The 17,155-nt window shown below is 34.9% G+C and overlaps 3 protein-coding genes across 3 annotated transcripts; all 3 read left to right on the top strand.

The window, feature by feature from the left end:
* Positions 1 to 304: 304 nt before the first annotated feature.
* On the top strand, positions 305 to 1,989 carry LOC104788813 (MATH domain and coiled-coil domain-containing protein At2g42480-like). Its single transcript, XM_087451882.1, has 4 exons — positions 305 to 523; positions 696 to 859; positions 962 to 1,176; positions 1,261 to 1,989. The coding sequence occupies exons 1-4, from the start codon at positions 423 to 425 to the stop codon at positions 1,894 to 1,896; spliced, it is 1,116 nt and encodes a 371-aa protein (XP_087308008.1). The 5' UTR covers positions 305 to 422; the 3' UTR covers positions 1,897 to 1,989.
* Positions 1,990 to 10,665: 8,676 nt separating this feature from the next.
* Positions 10,666 to 13,010, top strand: LOC104785121 (MATH domain and coiled-coil domain-containing protein At2g42480-like). The gene is made up of 4 exons (XM_087452089.1): positions 10,666 to 10,830; positions 10,959 to 11,116; positions 11,417 to 11,619; positions 11,758 to 13,010. Exons 1-4 carry the CDS (start codon positions 10,730 to 10,732, stop codon positions 12,892 to 12,894), a joined length of 1,599 nt encoding a protein of 532 aa, XP_087308215.1. The 5' UTR covers positions 10,666 to 10,729; the 3' UTR covers positions 12,895 to 13,010.
* Positions 13,011 to 13,681: 671 nt separating this feature from the next.
* Positions 13,682 to 15,867, top strand: LOC104785122 (MATH domain and coiled-coil domain-containing protein At2g42460-like). The gene is made up of 4 exons (XM_010510265.3): positions 13,682 to 13,887; positions 14,016 to 14,176; positions 14,279 to 14,484; positions 14,580 to 15,867. Exons 1-4 carry the CDS (start codon positions 13,781 to 13,783, stop codon positions 15,648 to 15,650), a joined length of 1,545 nt encoding a protein of 514 aa, XP_010508567.2. The 5' UTR covers positions 13,682 to 13,780; the 3' UTR covers positions 15,651 to 15,867.
* Positions 15,868 to 17,155: the final 1,288 nt, after the last annotated feature.

Raw genomic sequence — 17,155 nt, forward strand, 5'->3', positions numbered from 1 at the left:
AAAAAATGATAGGAGAATATTTTTTTTTAATATGGAATAAATCTTCTAAATATCTATATTAATTATAGAATATTATATATATGGATTTTTAAAATATTTTAGTTCAAGGATAGTAGAGAGAATTAACTAAACTTGTTTGGATATGAATATAAACATTAAATCACATTTAATGGTAAATGTTTCCATAAACATATTTTTGAGCAAAAATTGCTGCAAAAATACTAGTATAGATATATTTATTTTTCGTACTAATCATTTATTTCGTTCTGAGTTAGGGTTTTGAGAAGGTTTTTCAATTCTTTTGCCTCCTCTATAAACAGAGAGGGCATAACCTAACCTGTGATAGCATCAAAACAGAGCGTCTGAGAGATTCGTAATTTTTTCGAAGTAACAAAATCTAAAGGAAGCGTTTTAGGTCAAATATGTGGAGTCATACGCCGAGTTTCAGGTTCGAGATAGATAACTTCTCGGAGCAGGAAGCTAAGATAAAGTCTCAGACATTCGTAAGTGGTGGATGCGAGTGGTAAGAATCGGTTATTTGATTAGCTTTGTTATTAAACTCTCTCAGTGTTCAATAATAACGTACGAGTTCTCCAAAACTTGATGAATTTGATTTGTACGCAGCTCTAATTTTATAAGGGTTTAATCAAAACATCAAAAGGGTTTTTGATATTTTGTTTTATATATTCTTTCAGGTATCTCACTGTTTACCCCAAGGGAGAGTGTCTTTCTGATGATCACTTGTCTTTGTTCATGTCCGTTGCAAATTCTAAATCATTGGGAAGGGGTTGGAATAGGAGTATTGATTATTACTTCGTTCTGTTGACTCAATCCGACAAAGAGCTCTACAGATCAGCTGGTAATGAAGCTATATATGTATTATGCTTGAATCTTGAAGATGCAGCATCTAACCATAAGCATGTGATTTAGAAGTTAACTCTGTTTTTTTTTGTTTTTATAGTTCAAAAGCAAACAGAGTTTAAGGAGAAGTCCCCGAGCTGGGGTTTCCGAAAGACCTTGCCTCTTAGCAAGTTTCAGGAAAAAGGGTTTCTGGAGAACGACAAACTCATCTTTGAAGTCTACATTCAAATTGTAGAAGCTTCTGATGTAGAAGGAGGAGGTATATCAGCGAAGGACACTGTGGATATCAACGGTTTTAAAGTTCTTGCTTCTCAGGTAAGTTAAAAAGGATCTGTTTTTGCTTCCTTTATAGGGTTTGCTTCTTGGCATACATATTCATACTTAGCTTTGTCTTGGTAGGCTAACTCAGTGAGGAAGATATTCTCCGAGCACCCAGACTTGGCAGAAGATTTCAAACTAAAGAACCAAGTGGTGAGGATGGAATACATGAATGTCCTTGTCAACCTCATTGTGACACTTCACAAGCCTTCAGAGAATCACTCAGAGTCTGAGCTAAGCCATGCTCGCAGTGATTTGTGTGAGCTGAAGGAAGCAGGGTTCAAGCTGGACTGGTTGCAGTCAAAGCTCGATGAAGTTTCCTTGAAAAGGAAGAAAGCAGTTGTTGATTTCCACCAACTCGATGGGCGTGTTAAGAATCTTGATTTCAAGCTGGACTGTTTGAAGACAAAGCTGGCTTCCTTGGAGAGCAAGAAAACATATGAAGCTGATGGTTCTCGGTTCCAAACACTAGAGGAACGCGTCAAAAAACTTGAGCTGATGGAATTGGACTACAAGTTGGACTGTTTGAAGACAAAGCTTGAGAATGTTTCCTTGGAGAAGAAGAACACAGATGCTGATGGGTCTCGCGTCCAACAACTAGAGGAAAGCGTGAAGAATCTTAAGATGATGGTGTCACATCTCAATGTTGAACTGGACAAGAAGAAAGGTAAAACTTCTGATGATGGGTTTTTGTTGGTCGACGACGAGGTTGCTTAATGTGGATATTAAGTTATTTAGTTTATAGAGAGATCATTACTAGACAATATTCTCAGCTGTTTCCTTTGTTTCATTTTTATGTTGCTTTCTGAATCCAATAATAGTCTAGAGATTCGTCTTTAATCGAAAGACATGGTTTTGTTGATTTTTCATTTCTTTGTTTTTATCTTGCGCTCACGTGTTAACGATTTTTCTGATTTGATATTATATCTACTACTACCATATTACTAGGGCCGCTCATGTTAATACAAACTAATTCTATTTAGAATGGCTCTTCATCCTATTTAGAATGGCTTTTCATAACAAGTGCCTCCTCTGTATCGTCTAGTTTTTACTTACAAGCTATTCCAAACAAATATGGTTGGGGGCTACCTCAGAAGCTTGAACATCATCATCCGCCTACTGAATTGGGAGGCGACTACAACAAACAGTATTCTAAGAAGATTCACTTCTTTTCTTGGGTAGTTATATCTAATTACGTATTCTCATCAGATTACAAACGCACACAAAAAGTAGAAAGAGTCGACGACCACACAGAAGATTCCACCGTATTTTAACTTATCAGTGATCGTGAATGAACGAAATCGAAGAAGAAAGAAGAAAGAAGAAAGAAGAAAGAAGAAAGAAAGAAGGCATTCTACCTCGATTTTGTTCTCTTTCTTCATGAAGAGTATATATATTAACTAACCTAAGACTTGAAAAACTAACCTTTGACCAAACAGTACTCATTTTGTACAGAACTTTTGACATTTTTATCAATATTTTTATGTTATGTATAAGAATTGGATGCATTTTTGCTAATATTTCTTACTATTCTATAAAATTATATATTTTTGTCAATATTTCCTGTTATTAAAAAAAGGGCAATTCTCAAAAATAGCACTAAATTAAGTTTTTTTTTCCAAATATAGCATACATTTTCTAATTTTCTAATTCTAGCACACAAACTCTAATTTAATATTAAGAGATTAAAATATTTAATTAAAATCTTTTCTTTATTTCTATAGAAATCGAGACTCATGAGATTGATGAAACAATTTTCACCATCAACGGAGCTCTAATTAGAGAGCGATGAAACAGTTTCACAAAGCATATGAACTTGAAGTGTGATGAAGAATTGATTTCCATGAGCCAATTGAGTTCTTACTAAGACCTTGAAGCATCCCAGATCTCTCTTGACTGAATCTAATCGCCGATATGTCGTTGTGTTTGCCTAGCCGTATTCTCGTCACGGATTTGTCCTTGCCTCACTTGAAAATCTGATAATAGATAGATTGAGAGAGGAGGCTGAGAAGGAAGAAAAAATTATTTCTTCATGGATCTCTAATGGAGAATATAAAGTTGAAACTGGGGTTGCAGAAGAAGAGAAGGATGAAAAGTGATATTAGGGAGAAGAAGAAGATGACTCTAGTGGTTGTCATAATGGAGAGAGCTGAACAAGAATCAATTGTGATTAAACATGATTGTTTTAGGCATAAAAGACAGTCATATTTGATTGAGAAACAGAGACAACGACATGAGGATCTGATGATTCTTGCCTTCTTTCCTAGAAGAAGAAGCAGATTCTGGGTATGGTCATGGCAACATTGCTGGAGTTGATGGTTTGGCAAATGGACTGTTGTTAGGCATCTATGAGGGTTTTGAAATATTTTTTATATTGTTTTGGTACTTTACAATGTTTATGCACTATAAGAGTGTCACATGTTTTCTATTAGACAAGTTACTAGTTGTTGAGGTAACTGTGATTCATTTTGCTATAAGTTTTCATTTATTTCAAGAAAATTCAGGAAAGATTTCACAAAATTCGGGAAAGCTTTCTTGAGTCTTTAAGGTAAAATGTGATTTTGTTAGTGTTCAAGCTGATAGGCATACAAATGAGCTAGGTTCCATTATACTTTAGGTTATTTTAGGTTACAATAGTTGTAAATGACGGATCACAAGAACACTAGAATGTGATTGGGTTTGCTATATGTTCTCTTTAATTTCAAGGACTCCTTGAAAATTCGGGAAGGATTCCAAGAAATTCATGAAAGCTTACACAAAATTCAGGAAGGAGAAGATCTTTCCTCATTGTACTCTGGCTCATAAACACTACTAGCCAACTCAATAACCGACGAAGTATAACCTGAAGACATCAAAACCAACTAATTTCTTACTATTTATCAACTTCTTTGTTCTCAATGACATTACATCAAACACTTGGTATGCAACACATTTGGTGTCCAAAGATGAGAAGATAGGACTCAAATACATATTTCAGCTTCAAGATTACCCATGCTTTTGTATTTCATTTACCCATGCTTCTTCTTCTTCTAGTGGTTGTCATAATGGAGAGAGAAGAAGAAGAAGAAGAAGAAGAGTCATCTTCTTCTTCTTCTTCTTCTTCTTCTTCTTCTTCTTCTTCTTCTTCTTCTTCTTCTTCTTCTTCTTCTTCTTCTTCTTCTTCTTCTTCTTCTTCTTCTTCTTCTTCTTCTTCTTCTTCTTCTTCTTCTTCTCTCTCCATTATGACAACCACTAGAGTCATCTTCTTCTTCTCCCTAATATTGATTCTTGTTCAGCTCTCTCCATTATGACAACCACTAGAGTCATCTTCTTCTTCTCTCTAATATCACTTTTCATCCTTCTCTTCTTCTGCAACCAATCATGTTTAATCGCAATTGATTCTTGTTCAGCTCTCTCCATTATGACAACCACTAGAGTCATCTTCTTCTTCTCCCTAATATCACTTTTCATCCTTCTCTTCTTCTGCAACCCCAGTTTCAACTTTATATTCTCCATTAGAGATCCATGAAGAAATAATTTTTTCTTCCTTCTCAGCCTCCTCTCTCAATCTATCTATTATCAGATTTTCAAGTGAGGCAAGGACAAATCCGTGACGAGAATACGGCTAGGCGAACACAACGACAACAACGACATATCGGCGATTAGATTCAGTCAAGAGAGATCTGGGATGCTTCAAGATCTTAGTAAGAACTCAATTGGCTCATGGAAATCAATTCTTCATCACACTTCAAGTTCATATGCTTTGTGAAACTGTTTCATCGCTCTCCAATTAGAGCTCCGTTGATAGTGAAAATTGTTTCATCAATCTCATGAGTCTCGATTTCTATAGAAATAAAGATAAGATTTTAATTAAATATTTTAATCTCTTAATATTAAATTAGAGTTTGTGTGCTAGAATTGGAAAATTAGAAAATGTGTGCTATATTTGGAAAAAAAAACTTAATTTAGTGCTATTTTTGAGAATTGCCCTTCTTTTAATAACAGGAAATATTGACAAAAATATATAATTTTATAGAATAGTAAGAAATATTAGCAAACACTACAAGAAAACACGCGATTTTTGATGGCAAAATTTGTCACTCTTCCCTCGCAAACTGGTGTTAGCGACGAATTTGCGAGGATCGCCAATTCCTCGCTAATCGCGTGTCGCAAATTAATACACGTAGCACTTTCCTCGCAAATTTTGCAACAAATATTTATCCGTCGCAAAACACTCGCAAATTGCGATGAACAACATTCCTCGCATTTCTCTTGCAAAATATGTCGACGTAAATCCCTCGCAGATTTGCTAGATCCTTGCGACGTTGTTTCCGTTGCAAAGTTTTAATAAAATTATAAACCCAGATATGTGTTTCGTCGCAAAGTCCGTAGCAAATTAGTAATCATCGCAAATCCGTAGCATAAATTTGCTACGGAATTAAGAAATTTTTTCATTTTGATATTTGTATTTTTGATTTTCAAATTTATATATTTATATATTTATATTTTCACAATATTTTATAAGAAATAGAAATTCTAATCAAAATATAAAATGAAATTCAAACATACATATTAGCCGAGACAATTTTTTGTTTCTAAACAAAAAATTAAGAAACAAAAAATTGTCTTAACAACAACCATGTCCAAAAAACAAAATAACCATTAGAACTTAATATCAAATTGTCTTAAAAAGAGAGTGATGGAGAGGGAACCCTGGTTCCGGTTCATGTATCTGTGCCACTGGTTGTGCCTGTGCCTGTGCCTGTGCCTGTGCCGGAGTCAACAAGCCTGCTTCCAAACTTAGCAGCAAACTCAGGATCCTTCCCGGCAAGGTAGTCAAAATATGCATCATAGCTATGCATCTTTTGTGCACTGTCTTGAATTTGAGTGGCTTGGGTTGCGAGAGTAGTGGCTTGGGTTGCGAGAGTAGTGGCTTGGGTTGCGAGAGTAGTGGCTTGGGTTGCGAGAGTAGCTTCAGCGACAGCAAGCTTCTGAGCAAGAACAGTCGGATCCTCAGTAGGCGGAAGCGATGGTCCAAAATGGGCTGAAGATGCTTCATGTTGCAGAGAACCAACTCCATAAAGTCTATTTTTCTTCCTCGGAGCAACCTACGATTAATACAATCAAACAATTACTTTCATATTCATTTGAAAGAACCAACAAGTGACATACAAGATTCGGATCCTAGAACAGACACAACAACACAAATGTAGCATATCCTAATCTTATGACAAACTATCAAGACCAATCTCATACAAGACAAACTTTAGAGTTTTCAAAACAACAACAACACAAACTAACACAACAACACATAAGAAATACGAGACAAACTAACACAACAACACAACAACACATAAGAAATACGAGACAAACTAACACAACAAAAACGTTCAAACAATAAGGCAACATCCAACATCTAACATAAAAAAGAAGTTTACCTCGGCATAAATTTTGTTCTTGGCATGAACAGACAACCCACCAGAAGTAGAACTCTCCGTGTTATCCCCTGAACAGAGCTGAGACTGAGCCTCTTGTATCTTTGATGATACTTCATTGAAGATGGACTCTGACTTTCCATCGACAAAACTCCCATCGGGTTTTTTGTGAGTGTCTTCTAGGACACGTAAATAATCCGGAGTGCTTTCACCAGTCACCTCAGCCTAACACAAAGTAAAACAAAAGACAAAGGTCATTAGTAAGAAAAACACAAGAAGTAACAGAGAATTTAGAAACTTGTAACTTGTAAGAATTAATAGACAAGTAGTAACTTGTAACTTGTAAGAATTTAGAAACTTACAAGTTTTCTGGCACGAGCTTTAAAAGAGGTCTGGCCTGAGCGGTGTTTATGTATGCCAGTGCCATCAGGATCATGATATCGAGCTTTACGACCGTTCATACTCTTTACCTCTGATTTGGGATCACGCCAATACTTAACTAGTCCATCCCATACTTGAGGATCAATCCATCGGGGCCTTGCATCATCACCATTCTCCCTCCACTTTCCCTTCCACCGGCACACTTGATCACACATCCGCTCCTTCAACTTCTTGTCAAACTCATGTCTAACTCTACCATTTATAGAACGGTCCCAGTTATATGTTTGCTTGTAAAAAGAAAACAAAATATATTAGTATTGATCCAAGCTACATAAGTTATATATCAACGATTAAACTAAACAAAACTATTACTTACCGCAAAAGTTTCATACCAACGATCTACGACCGCCTGTGGCGTCTGTGACCAATTAGCATGAGGCTCTTTGAAATCTCTTTCAAAGATGCTGCGGACAGTGGCTGCAACCTTCCCATCATCACAAAACCTAGGGATAACATAATTGTTTTGATGTAATTATTGATCCTAAAATTAAAAATACAAATTTAAAATTGAAATAAGTTAATCATTCTCTTACCAGAGAGTTCCTGGTGAACGGTTTGGATCTAATCGTGTTAGATTTTGACGGCCAGGACTCTCGAGTAACTCCTCCAACGTCATACTGTTTAAACGTTGAGGCAAAGATGTAGGAGTGGCTGGAGATGAAGGTGTGGCTGCATCGGGACCAATCGATTGACATGCAGCAGCGGTTGGAGGCGTATGAATGGGTGGAGATGAAGCAGGTGCCGGAGGCCTATGCTGTGAGGTTGCATGTCGAGAACCTTGAACCCCCGATGACGACCCTCGAGAACCACCACTGCATGGACTTGGAGCATTAGTCTGCGAGAGGAATCGTGTGTAGTCGTTCCCAGAAAACATCTACAAAAAAAAAAAAAAAATCGAATCAAATCGAATCAAAAAATCAAAACCAAAATCGAATAAAATTAAAACTAAAACCAAAATCGAATCAAAAAATCAAAACCCTAAAATCAAAACCCTAAAATTGAAACCCTAAAATCGAAACCCAAAAATTGAATAAGAACCCTAAAATCGAAAATCAAAATCAAATAAGAACCCTAATAAAAACCCTAAAATCAAAAACCTTTGATAAGGGAGTAGGCGGAGGAGTCGAAAACCGGAGAAGACTTGGATAAGGGAGGTGAGGAGGAGTAGACTTGGATAAGGGAGAGGCGGAGGAGTCGAAAACCGGAGAAGAAAACAACCGGAGAAGAAAGAAATCGGAAGAAGAAGAAGAAGAGACTTAGGGTTTGTCGGCTGCGAAGGGTTTGAGCTTCGCTCAAACTAGGTTTTCCATTTATATAGAAAAACTCTGCGTCGCAAGTCCCTCGCAACTTTAGCTAGGGTCCCTCGCAAATCCCTAGCAAACGTATTAAAATATGTAATTAATATTTTTAGATTTTGCGAGGGAATTGCTATGGACTGAGATATTTGCGATGAATTTGCGAGTAATTTAGGGTTTTGAAATTATCATTTGTGCCCTATCTTTGATTATAAATCTTGGATTCATATTTTTAATCATTAATAGTAATGTCATTAGTCTTAAGGGTTTAGGTTCAAGGGTTTAAATTGCGAGGGATTTGCTATGACTGGTGAAATTTACGATGGATTTGCGAGTAATTTGCTATACAACTAGCAAGTCCCTCGCAAATTTGTCGCAAACTTTGAATATCTAATTTATAAAAACCATCAAAAATGGTTTAAAAAAATTAGTCAAATAAACTTTCAAGTATATTATAAGGTCCAATAGGCTCATCATTCTCTTTTCTATCATCAAATATTTGTCGTAAATTGTCGAATTTTGCATCTTCCTCTAATCATTAACTATCTTCTAACTATCTTCCTATATGTTCATTACATTGAGACATATATTTGACAAATATTCCAAAAAATTGTCCAATTCTTCAAATATTTTGTGTTGCACTGCCCTATCTTTGATTATAAGTCTTGAATTCATCTTTTTAATCATTAATATTAATGTAATTAGTCTTTAGGGTTTAGGGTTTAGGGTTTGAAGTTGTAATTTGCGAGGGAATTGCTATGATTTACGCAATTTGCGATGGAATTGCGACTAATTTGCTATTTTTCTAGCAAATAAGTCGCAAATTTGTCGCAACCATGTATATTTAATTTATAAAAACCATCAAAATAATTTGAAAAGTTAGTAAAATTAACTTTCAAGTATATTATAAGGTTTAATGTCTCATCATACTCTTTTCTATCAACTTTTTAATCATTAATACTAATGTATTTCAGAATAATTCATCTTATATATGAAAACATTGAAATGTATTTCAGAATAATTATATTAATTTTGTAATATTTATAAAAAAGTAATTTCCTAATTTTGCAATTCATTGCTATGACTATGACAATTCACTCGTATGTCCGTAGCAAATTTGCTATTGATTCTGTTTTCGCAAATGCGTCTCAATTTTGCGAGTGATTTGCGAGGAATGTGACATCTCCTGCAAATTAGTCGCAAATGCCTCGCAATTGCGCAGTGGATTTGTGACGACTTACTTCCTCGCAAATTTTGCGAGGGATTTGCTAGGTATTTTGTTTTCTCGTACCTTCGTCGCAAATCCACCACACATTTGCGAGAGCTGTCCTCCGTCGCAACTTTTCCTCGCAAAAGGCGTGTTTTCTTGTAGTGAAAAATGCATCCAATTCTTATACATACCATAGAAATATTGACAAAAATGTCAAAAGTTCTGTACAAAATGAGTACTGTTTGGTCAAAGGTTAGTTTTTCAAGTCTTAGATTAGTTAATATATATACTCTTCATGAAGAAAGAGAACAAAATCGAGGTAGAATATGCCTACTATAATAATTAAGTGGACTACTAATGATTATAAATCTTCTTGCTGATTTGTACTTCTTTTTTTATGTAGAATTTTGAAGATGTCTGCGACAAGAATTCAGTGGCAGAAAGTGCTGCCGAAGATAAAAGTACCACCGAAGAAGAACCTCTTCATCTCCGAAAAGGATTTGGATGATTATGAATCTAATGAATCCAGTACTGGTGGCTCTAGATCAAGCTCTGGTAAGCGCTCGACCTCTAGTGAATCCGGTACAGTGTTATGCAAGATTCTACTAAATAATTTATTTGTCTTTGTTAGTGCGCTTAGGTAATAGGACTAATAGAATTAATATGTGTGGCTCTTAAGTTCATTCTTGATCAATACATATGAGTATGAATCTAAAAATTATTGGGAACTTGATGGTAACACTTGTTCAAAGTTCACCCACAAGAAACTGGAAAGAGGGAGTAAAATCATAGAACCTTTTTCGTATTAATATAAAAATTATTATATTAGTAGCTTTATTTTTTTTTAATTAAAAATCTTAAAGAAGAGATATTGACGTCAGAATATATTACGAAGAGAGGAATGATTATCTATTTATTTATTTTTAGGAATTATTATTTTCGGTGTAATTAAGTATTGGTTTTGGATAGATTTAATTTCACTTATTTATTATCAGTTTTTTTTTTTTTTTTTTTTTTTCAAATATCAGTTTTCCTTTTTACACTAGGGTTTTGAGAAGGTTTTTATTTTTCTATAAAAAGGGGACTTCTATGCGAGAAAGTAAAAAATTAAAGTTTCTGAGAAATTCGTCTTTGCTCGAAGTAAAAAAACAAAAAACAAAAATCGACGAAAGCGTTTAAGGCAGGCAGCTATGGAAAATCAAAAGCCCTGTTTCAGGTTTGAGATAGATAACTTCTCGGAGAAGAAAGGTGCAATAGCGTCTCAGACATTCATCAGTGGCGGATGCGAATGGTAAGCTTCTCTCTGTATTCATTAATAACGTGTTCTCGAAAACTTGATGAATTCGATTTATAAGTAGCAGCACTAGGTTTTAATTAAAAAAGGGTTTAATTCATCTTTGTCTTATATTCTTCTTACAGGTTTCTCTACGTTTATCCGAAGGGAAATAATCTCTGTGAGGATTACTTGCGCCTATACAATGCAAACTCTAAATCATTAGGAAGTGAATGGAAAGGGAGTGCTCACTGTTACTTCTCTTTGCTGAACCAATCTGACAAAGAGATCTACAGATCATCGAGTAATGCTTTTTTTCTTTTTTTTCCTTTTCTCTTTTTGATGTTTTGTCATTCTTGTTCGGAACTTATACAAACGGTCTAGTATATATAGGGAGATATCAAGAGTCTAGTTGATGTATGAGTTAAGAGCTGTTATTAAGGTAGTATATTTCAAACATGAAATCTTCATGTAGCTTTTATGGTTGTTATCCTTGGTTTTAGTAGACTTGTTTTGGATCTGACTGTTGTTAATTGTTTTGTTCAGGCCTTCTTGAACTTGAAATTTGATAGGACTAAACCTTTTTTTTTTTGTCTTTTCACAGCTGATCTTGCACTCTATCCGTTTGGCGCTAAGGCTCCATCCTGCGTTTTCGCAACGGCCTTGCCTCTAAGCAAGTTACGGGAAAAAGGGTTGTTGGAGGAGGACAGAGTCATCATTGAAGTCTACATCAAAGTTGTGAAAGCTGTATCAAAGAAGAAGGAGACTGTGGTGGATAATATCAGTTCCCAAGATTATGCTTCTCAGGCAAGTTTAAAATTGGTTTCGTCTCTGTTTCTGAGTTTTGATCAATATATCACTTGCCTAACTTTCTAGGGCTTTTTTGCGTCTTTGCGTATAGATACAGATTCATTTTGTGAGTAACAAACACATTTCCCTTTGCAGGTTGAGTTAGTGAGAAAGATATTCGCAGAGCACCCAGAAATTGCAGAAGAATTCAAACCAAAGAAGCAAGTGCTAAATGCGCTGAGGAATGCTTGCAGCAAGGTTAGCGAGCTAGTAGCGGAAGTAAAGGTGCATGACTGGTTGAAGTCAAAGCTTAGTGACTTTTCCTCGGAGAGTAAGAAAGCAGATGATGATCTTGGTGAAGTTCCCTTGGTGACTAAGAAAGATGCTGATGATGGATCTCGGGTTCAACACCTCGAGGAACGCATCAAGAATCTTGAGCTGTTTGAATCCCGCTACAAGATGGACTGTTTCAAGTTGAGGCTCAAGGAAAATTCCTTGGAGAAGAAGAAGAATTTATATGATGCTAATGTTTCTCTGGTCCAGAAACTCGAGGAACGAGTCAAGAATCTTGAGCTGATGGAAAATGGTTCGAGGCTGGACATTTTGAAGTCAAGGCTTGAGGAAATTACCTTAGAGAGGAATAATTCATATGATGCTGATGGATCTAAGGTCCAACTACTAGAGGATAGGGTGTGGAATCTTGAGTTGATGGAGAATAGCTCGAGGCTGGACAGTTTGAAGTCAAAGCTTGAGGAAATTTCCGAAGAGAGGAAGAACTCGTATGATGCTGATGGATCTAAGGTCCATCTACTAGAGGACAGGGTGAAGAATCTTGAGCTGATGGAAAATGGCTTGAGGCTAGACAGATTGAAGTCAAAGCTTGAGGAAGTTTCTTTGGAGAAGAAGAAATCAGAGGCTGATGGGTCTAAGGTCCAACAACAACTAGAGGATAGGGTGAAGAATCTTGAGCTGATGGAAAATGGCTTGAGGCTGGATAGTTTGAAGTCAAAGCTTGAGGAAGTTTCCTTGGAGAAGAAGAAGGTCCAACAACAACTAGAGGATAGGGTGAAAAATCTTGAGCTGATGGAAAATGGCTTGAGGCTGGACAGCTTGAAGTCAAAGCTTGAGGAAGTTTCCTTGGAGAAGAAGAAATCAGAGGCTGATGTGTCTAAGGTCCAACAACAACTAGAGGATAGGGTGAAGAATCTTGAGCTGATGGTTTCAGATCTCAAGGTTGAACTGGACAATGAGAAGGCTAAATTCTCTGCCGATGATTTTTTGTTGGTCGACTAAGGTTGCTTGATGTAGAGATCAAGTTTTATTAGTTTTGCAATCGTTTCTATTTAATTTAATTTTATTTTGGTTTTATTTTTGATTTCTAATAGTATAGATTTCTTCTTAATGGAAAGACTTGGTTATGAATTATGATGATGGTTCTTTCTCTCTGTTTTTACATGCAATAATTATGATAATGGTTCTTTCTCTTGTTTGCATGCGTCACACTTTTCGACGTTTTCATTTGAGTTTATATGTTGTTTCATGTTGAATCAATAGGACTTGGCCTTATTAAATATCACCAAAGTGGTAGAAAAGATAAAAAAAATTGGAGAAGAACAAAATGATCATGTAAATTACTCACATATATATTATGATATATGATTTATTCCATTAAGTTACCAACAATTTGGTACTTACCACTGCTAACAAAATAATGAAGAAACAAAAAAGCGAGTTCAAACATGCAACGATAATTTGCTCTCGTTGAAGAAATCCTAAATTGGATCCCATGAAGAGGCCTTATTATTAGTATCTTCCAATGTCTTCCTACTCTGTTTTTTGGTCATTCTCTCTATTTCTGATTTGTCTACTCTGTTTTTGGTCATTCTCTCCTGATATAATTCTCTTGTTGATTTTGATTTTTTTTTTAGTATAAAAAAGTAAAAGATATATTTCAATGTCTTCAATATTCCGTATTGCTTTTAAGATAGGGTTTGATAAAGTTTGTTTTATTTTTTTATTTTTATGGCCAAGATAAATTCGGTTTTTGTTATAGTTAATCAAGTCTCCTCTATCTATATATATATTAGATAGAGAAAGAGGTTTAGTGTGAAATTATTTTTAACAAGTTTTGTGAGAAGGTTTTTTTCTTTTTCTTTTTGGTTCCAAGTAGCAACGAGATATGGAGAAGAATCATCAGAAGACGAGTTTCACGTTTGAGATAGATAACTTTTCGGAGAAGACGGATGTCATCTCTTCTCCTATATTCATAAGCGGCGGGTGCGAATGGTAAAAACTACAAGAATCAGATATTCACTACACAACAAAAATATTCATTAAGGTATCTAATTAGTTTGATCTGGAGCAGTAAAGATGCGGTTTAATCTTTGTATTTTTTTTTTTCTTCTTTTTTTTAGGTTTGTTAGAGTTCACCCGAAGAGATACCTTAATAAAGATCATGTGTCTGTGTATCTGCACGTTGCAAACCCTGAATCATTGCAACCTGGTTGGAAAAGGAGAGCTAACCATGCATTCATTATATTGAATCAATCCGGCAAAGAGCTCAAAAGAACATCTGGTATTTTAAACTTATCTTCAACTATATTTATGTATCTTGTTGCTGGAAAATAAAAATAAGTTGATATATATATATATATGTTTGTTTATTAATGTATTTTAGAAGCATGCGACTTGTTCTGTAATGAGGTCCCAGCTTGGGGTTATCCCAAAGTATTGCCTGTTAGCAAGCTTAAAGAAGAAGAGTTTTTAGAGAATGACAAACTGATCATTAAAGTGGAGCTACAAGTAGTTGAAGTTGTTCATAAAGGAAACGCAAGTGGGAAAGAGATGTTAGATATCAATGGTTTCCAGGTTCCTTATACTCAGGTAAAGACATTCCAATATATTTTTTAGGATGATTGGGGTTCACTCAGTCTGTATACTGCGTGCTTAACTTAATTACATCTTTGTCGTTGGTATAGGTTAGCTCAGTGAGTTGGATGTTTGCAGAGCACCCAGACATGGCAGTAGATTTCAAACCCAAGAGCCAAGTGGTGAGAACGGCATACATGAATGTCCTCCTAAGCCTCATGGAGAGACTAAACAAGCCTCCACAGAGTCTCTCGGTGGCTGAGCTAATAAACGCTTACAGTGATTTGAGCAAGCTAACAGAAGCCGGATTTAAGCTGGATTGGTTAAAGACAAAGCTTGATAAGCTTTCCATGAAAAGAGAGAAAGAGAAAGCAGATGTTGATGGGTCTCATGTCCAACAAGTTGAGGAGCGTGTCAAGAATCCTGAGCTGATGGAATTGAAGTTTAAGCTGGACTATTTGCAGACAAAGCTTGAGGAGGTTTCCTTGGAGAGGAGAAAAACAGAAGATGCTGACAGGTCTCGAGTCCAACAACTTGAGGAACGTGTTAAGGATTTTGAGCTGATGGGAATAGACTCTAAGCTAGACTGTTTGAAGTCAAATCTTCAGGAGCTTTCCTCGGAGAGAAAGGAATCATATTATGCTAATAAGTCTCGGGTCATACTAACCGAGGAACGTGTCAAGAATCTTGAGCTTATGGAATTAGATGTTAAGCTGGAAGGTTTGACTACAAAGCTTGAGGAGGTTTCCTTGGAAAGGAAAAAGTCAGATGATGCTAATGGGTCAGTAGTCAAACAACTTGCGGAACGTGTCAAGAATATTGAGCTGATGCAATTAGACTTCAAACAGGACTTGAAGTCAAAGCTTGATGAGGTTTCCTTGGAAAGGAAAAAAACAGATGATGCTATTGAGTCAGTAGTCACACAACTCAAGGAACGCATCAAGAATCGTGAGCTGATGGAATTGAACCATAAAGTGGACGTGAAGTCAAAGCTTGAACATACTTATTTGGCGAGGAAGAAAACAGATGATGCTTATACGTCTCGGGTCCAACAACTTGAGGAATGCGTCAAGAACCTTGAGCTGATGGTGTTGGATCTCAAAGTTGAAGTGGACAAGGAAAAGGCCAAATTTTGTGATGATGATTTTTTGTTGGTGAACGAGTTTGGATCAAGTGATTAGACTACTATCGTTTCCTTTGTTTCGTTTTAATTTTGCTTTAAGAGTTCTAGTTAATTCATCATTCTCTCTTTAGTCAAAAGACCTAGTTATGTTTGATGGTTTCATTCTCTGTTTTATCTCTCTTGCCAGTTTTGGCTGATCTCTCACTTTTTGACTATAATTTTTGGTTCGATCTTGTTTTGGGTTTAAGTGTCCTGATCCGATTCCAACCAACAAACCAATTCTTGCAAAGCTCACCATACTTTCATTTTTGAGATTGATATTCTTTTAAAGAAAGAAGCTCCCATACCATACCAACTCATCCGTCTAGATTCAACATATAACTTGTTCTTTACACTTGTGTATTATTTTTAGGCTCCTTATGGTTTATCCCAAGGGAGTAATTGCTTATGATCACTTATCTCCGAATTTTGTTTAGAGGTCAATCAGGATTTTAGATTAGTTTGTTGCGAATCTATGAGTGATATATTTTGTGTTCTTGCTTTTTTTTTTTTTGTATCGATAATGAAGGATATGTCAGTTACAAACATAACCTTCCACCATGATTTACGTTGAAGTTTTTTTGTATTATTAATTACTTAATAATAATTAGATTACTTAATTAGATTACTTATTTATTTGCTTTTACTTTCGGTTTTTACGAAACTACACAAAATCATCAAAAATTTAAGTGGATCAATGGCAATATGTACATCAGATTTTTTTTATCCAAATAAGATATTGTCAATATTACAAAATTATCTATCATCTACTAAAATAGAAGAATATTGAAAGATTTTGTAATGGCATGGACTGTAAATCTAGTTAGATTAAAGTTTAAAAGAAATGTGAAAATTACACTTAATCTTATAATTATTTGAAAATTACACATTTTGAAATGAAAATAGACAGAAATACCCTTATTATTAAACAATTTTAACAATTAAAGAAAAATAATAAAAACTTAATTTATATTTAAAAATAATTCAACTTGACAAAAATATTACTTTTAAAAATTGTTAAATTCAGAATAAATTATTTAATAAGTAAAAATTATAATGAAAACATTTTAAATAATGATTACATGAATAAATTTTTGATCTTAAAATTTTGAATCAAAAAGAATTTAAATATTTTTGTTGATATTATTTAGATTTAAATTTAGTTAAAAATAAATAATTCAAGATTATTCAATTTATCATATATATATATCAATATTTTAGATTTATTTTAATCAATGTTGATTTATTTATAATGTCGACTTTTTGAACAATCGTTTTGTTTTTGACTTCTGTTGACTTAATTATCTTCTTCATCGACTTGTGTTAAAACAGTTGACTTATTTTATGGCTAGTGGATTTATAGTCGGTTTTTTTAACAGTTGATTTATTTTTTGTTCATCGATTTATATTTGTTTTCTGTTGATTTGTTTATTTATTATTGACTTTCTACGTTGATTTATTAATAAGGTCGATATTTTGAAGGGTTGACTTAAGTTTATTTTTTGTCGACTTATTTATTTTTCC

This window comes from Camelina sativa, chromosome 5, assembly GCF_030686135.1.
Source record: "Camelina sativa cultivar CO46 ecotype springtype chromosome 5, ASM3068613v1".
NCBI classification, from domain to species: Eukaryota; Viridiplantae; Streptophyta; class Magnoliopsida; order Brassicales; family Brassicaceae; genus Camelina; species Camelina sativa.

Bases quoted from the DNA above. Each gene is read 5' to 3' on its own strand.
- LOC104785121 (XM_087452089.1), top strand. From the start codon at position 10,730: ATGGAAAATCAAAAGCCCTGTTTCAGGTTTGAGATAGATAACTTCTCG. The intron at 10,831-10,958 runs GTAAGCTTCTCT...TTCTTCTTACAG, and splicing joins ATCAGTGGCGGATGCGAATG to GTTTCTCTACGTTTATCCGA. The intron at 11,117-11,416 runs GTAATGCTTTTT...GTCTTTTCACAG, and splicing joins AGAGATCTACAGATCATCGA to CTGATCTTGCACTCTATCCG.
- LOC104785122 (XM_010510265.3), top strand. From the start codon at position 13,781: ATGGAGAAGAATCATCAGAAGACGAGTTTCACGTTTGAGATAGATAAC. The intron at 13,888-14,015 runs GTAAAAACTACA...TCTTTTTTTTAG, and splicing joins ATAAGCGGCGGGTGCGAATG to GTTTGTTAGAGTTCACCCGA. The intron at 14,485-14,579 runs GTAAAGACATTC...TCGTTGGTATAG, and splicing joins TCCAGGTTCCTTATACTCAG to GTTAGCTCAGTGAGTTGGAT.
- LOC104788813 (XM_087451882.1), top strand. From the start codon at position 423: ATGTGGAGTCATACGCCGAGTTTCAGGTTCGAGATAGATAACTTCTCG. The intron at 524-695 runs GTAAGAATCGGT...ATATTCTTTCAG, and splicing joins GTAAGTGGTGGATGCGAGTG to GTATCTCACTGTTTACCCCA. The intron at 860-961 runs GTAATGAAGCTA...TTGTTTTTATAG, and splicing joins AGAGCTCTACAGATCAGCTG to TTCAAAAGCAAACAGAGTTT.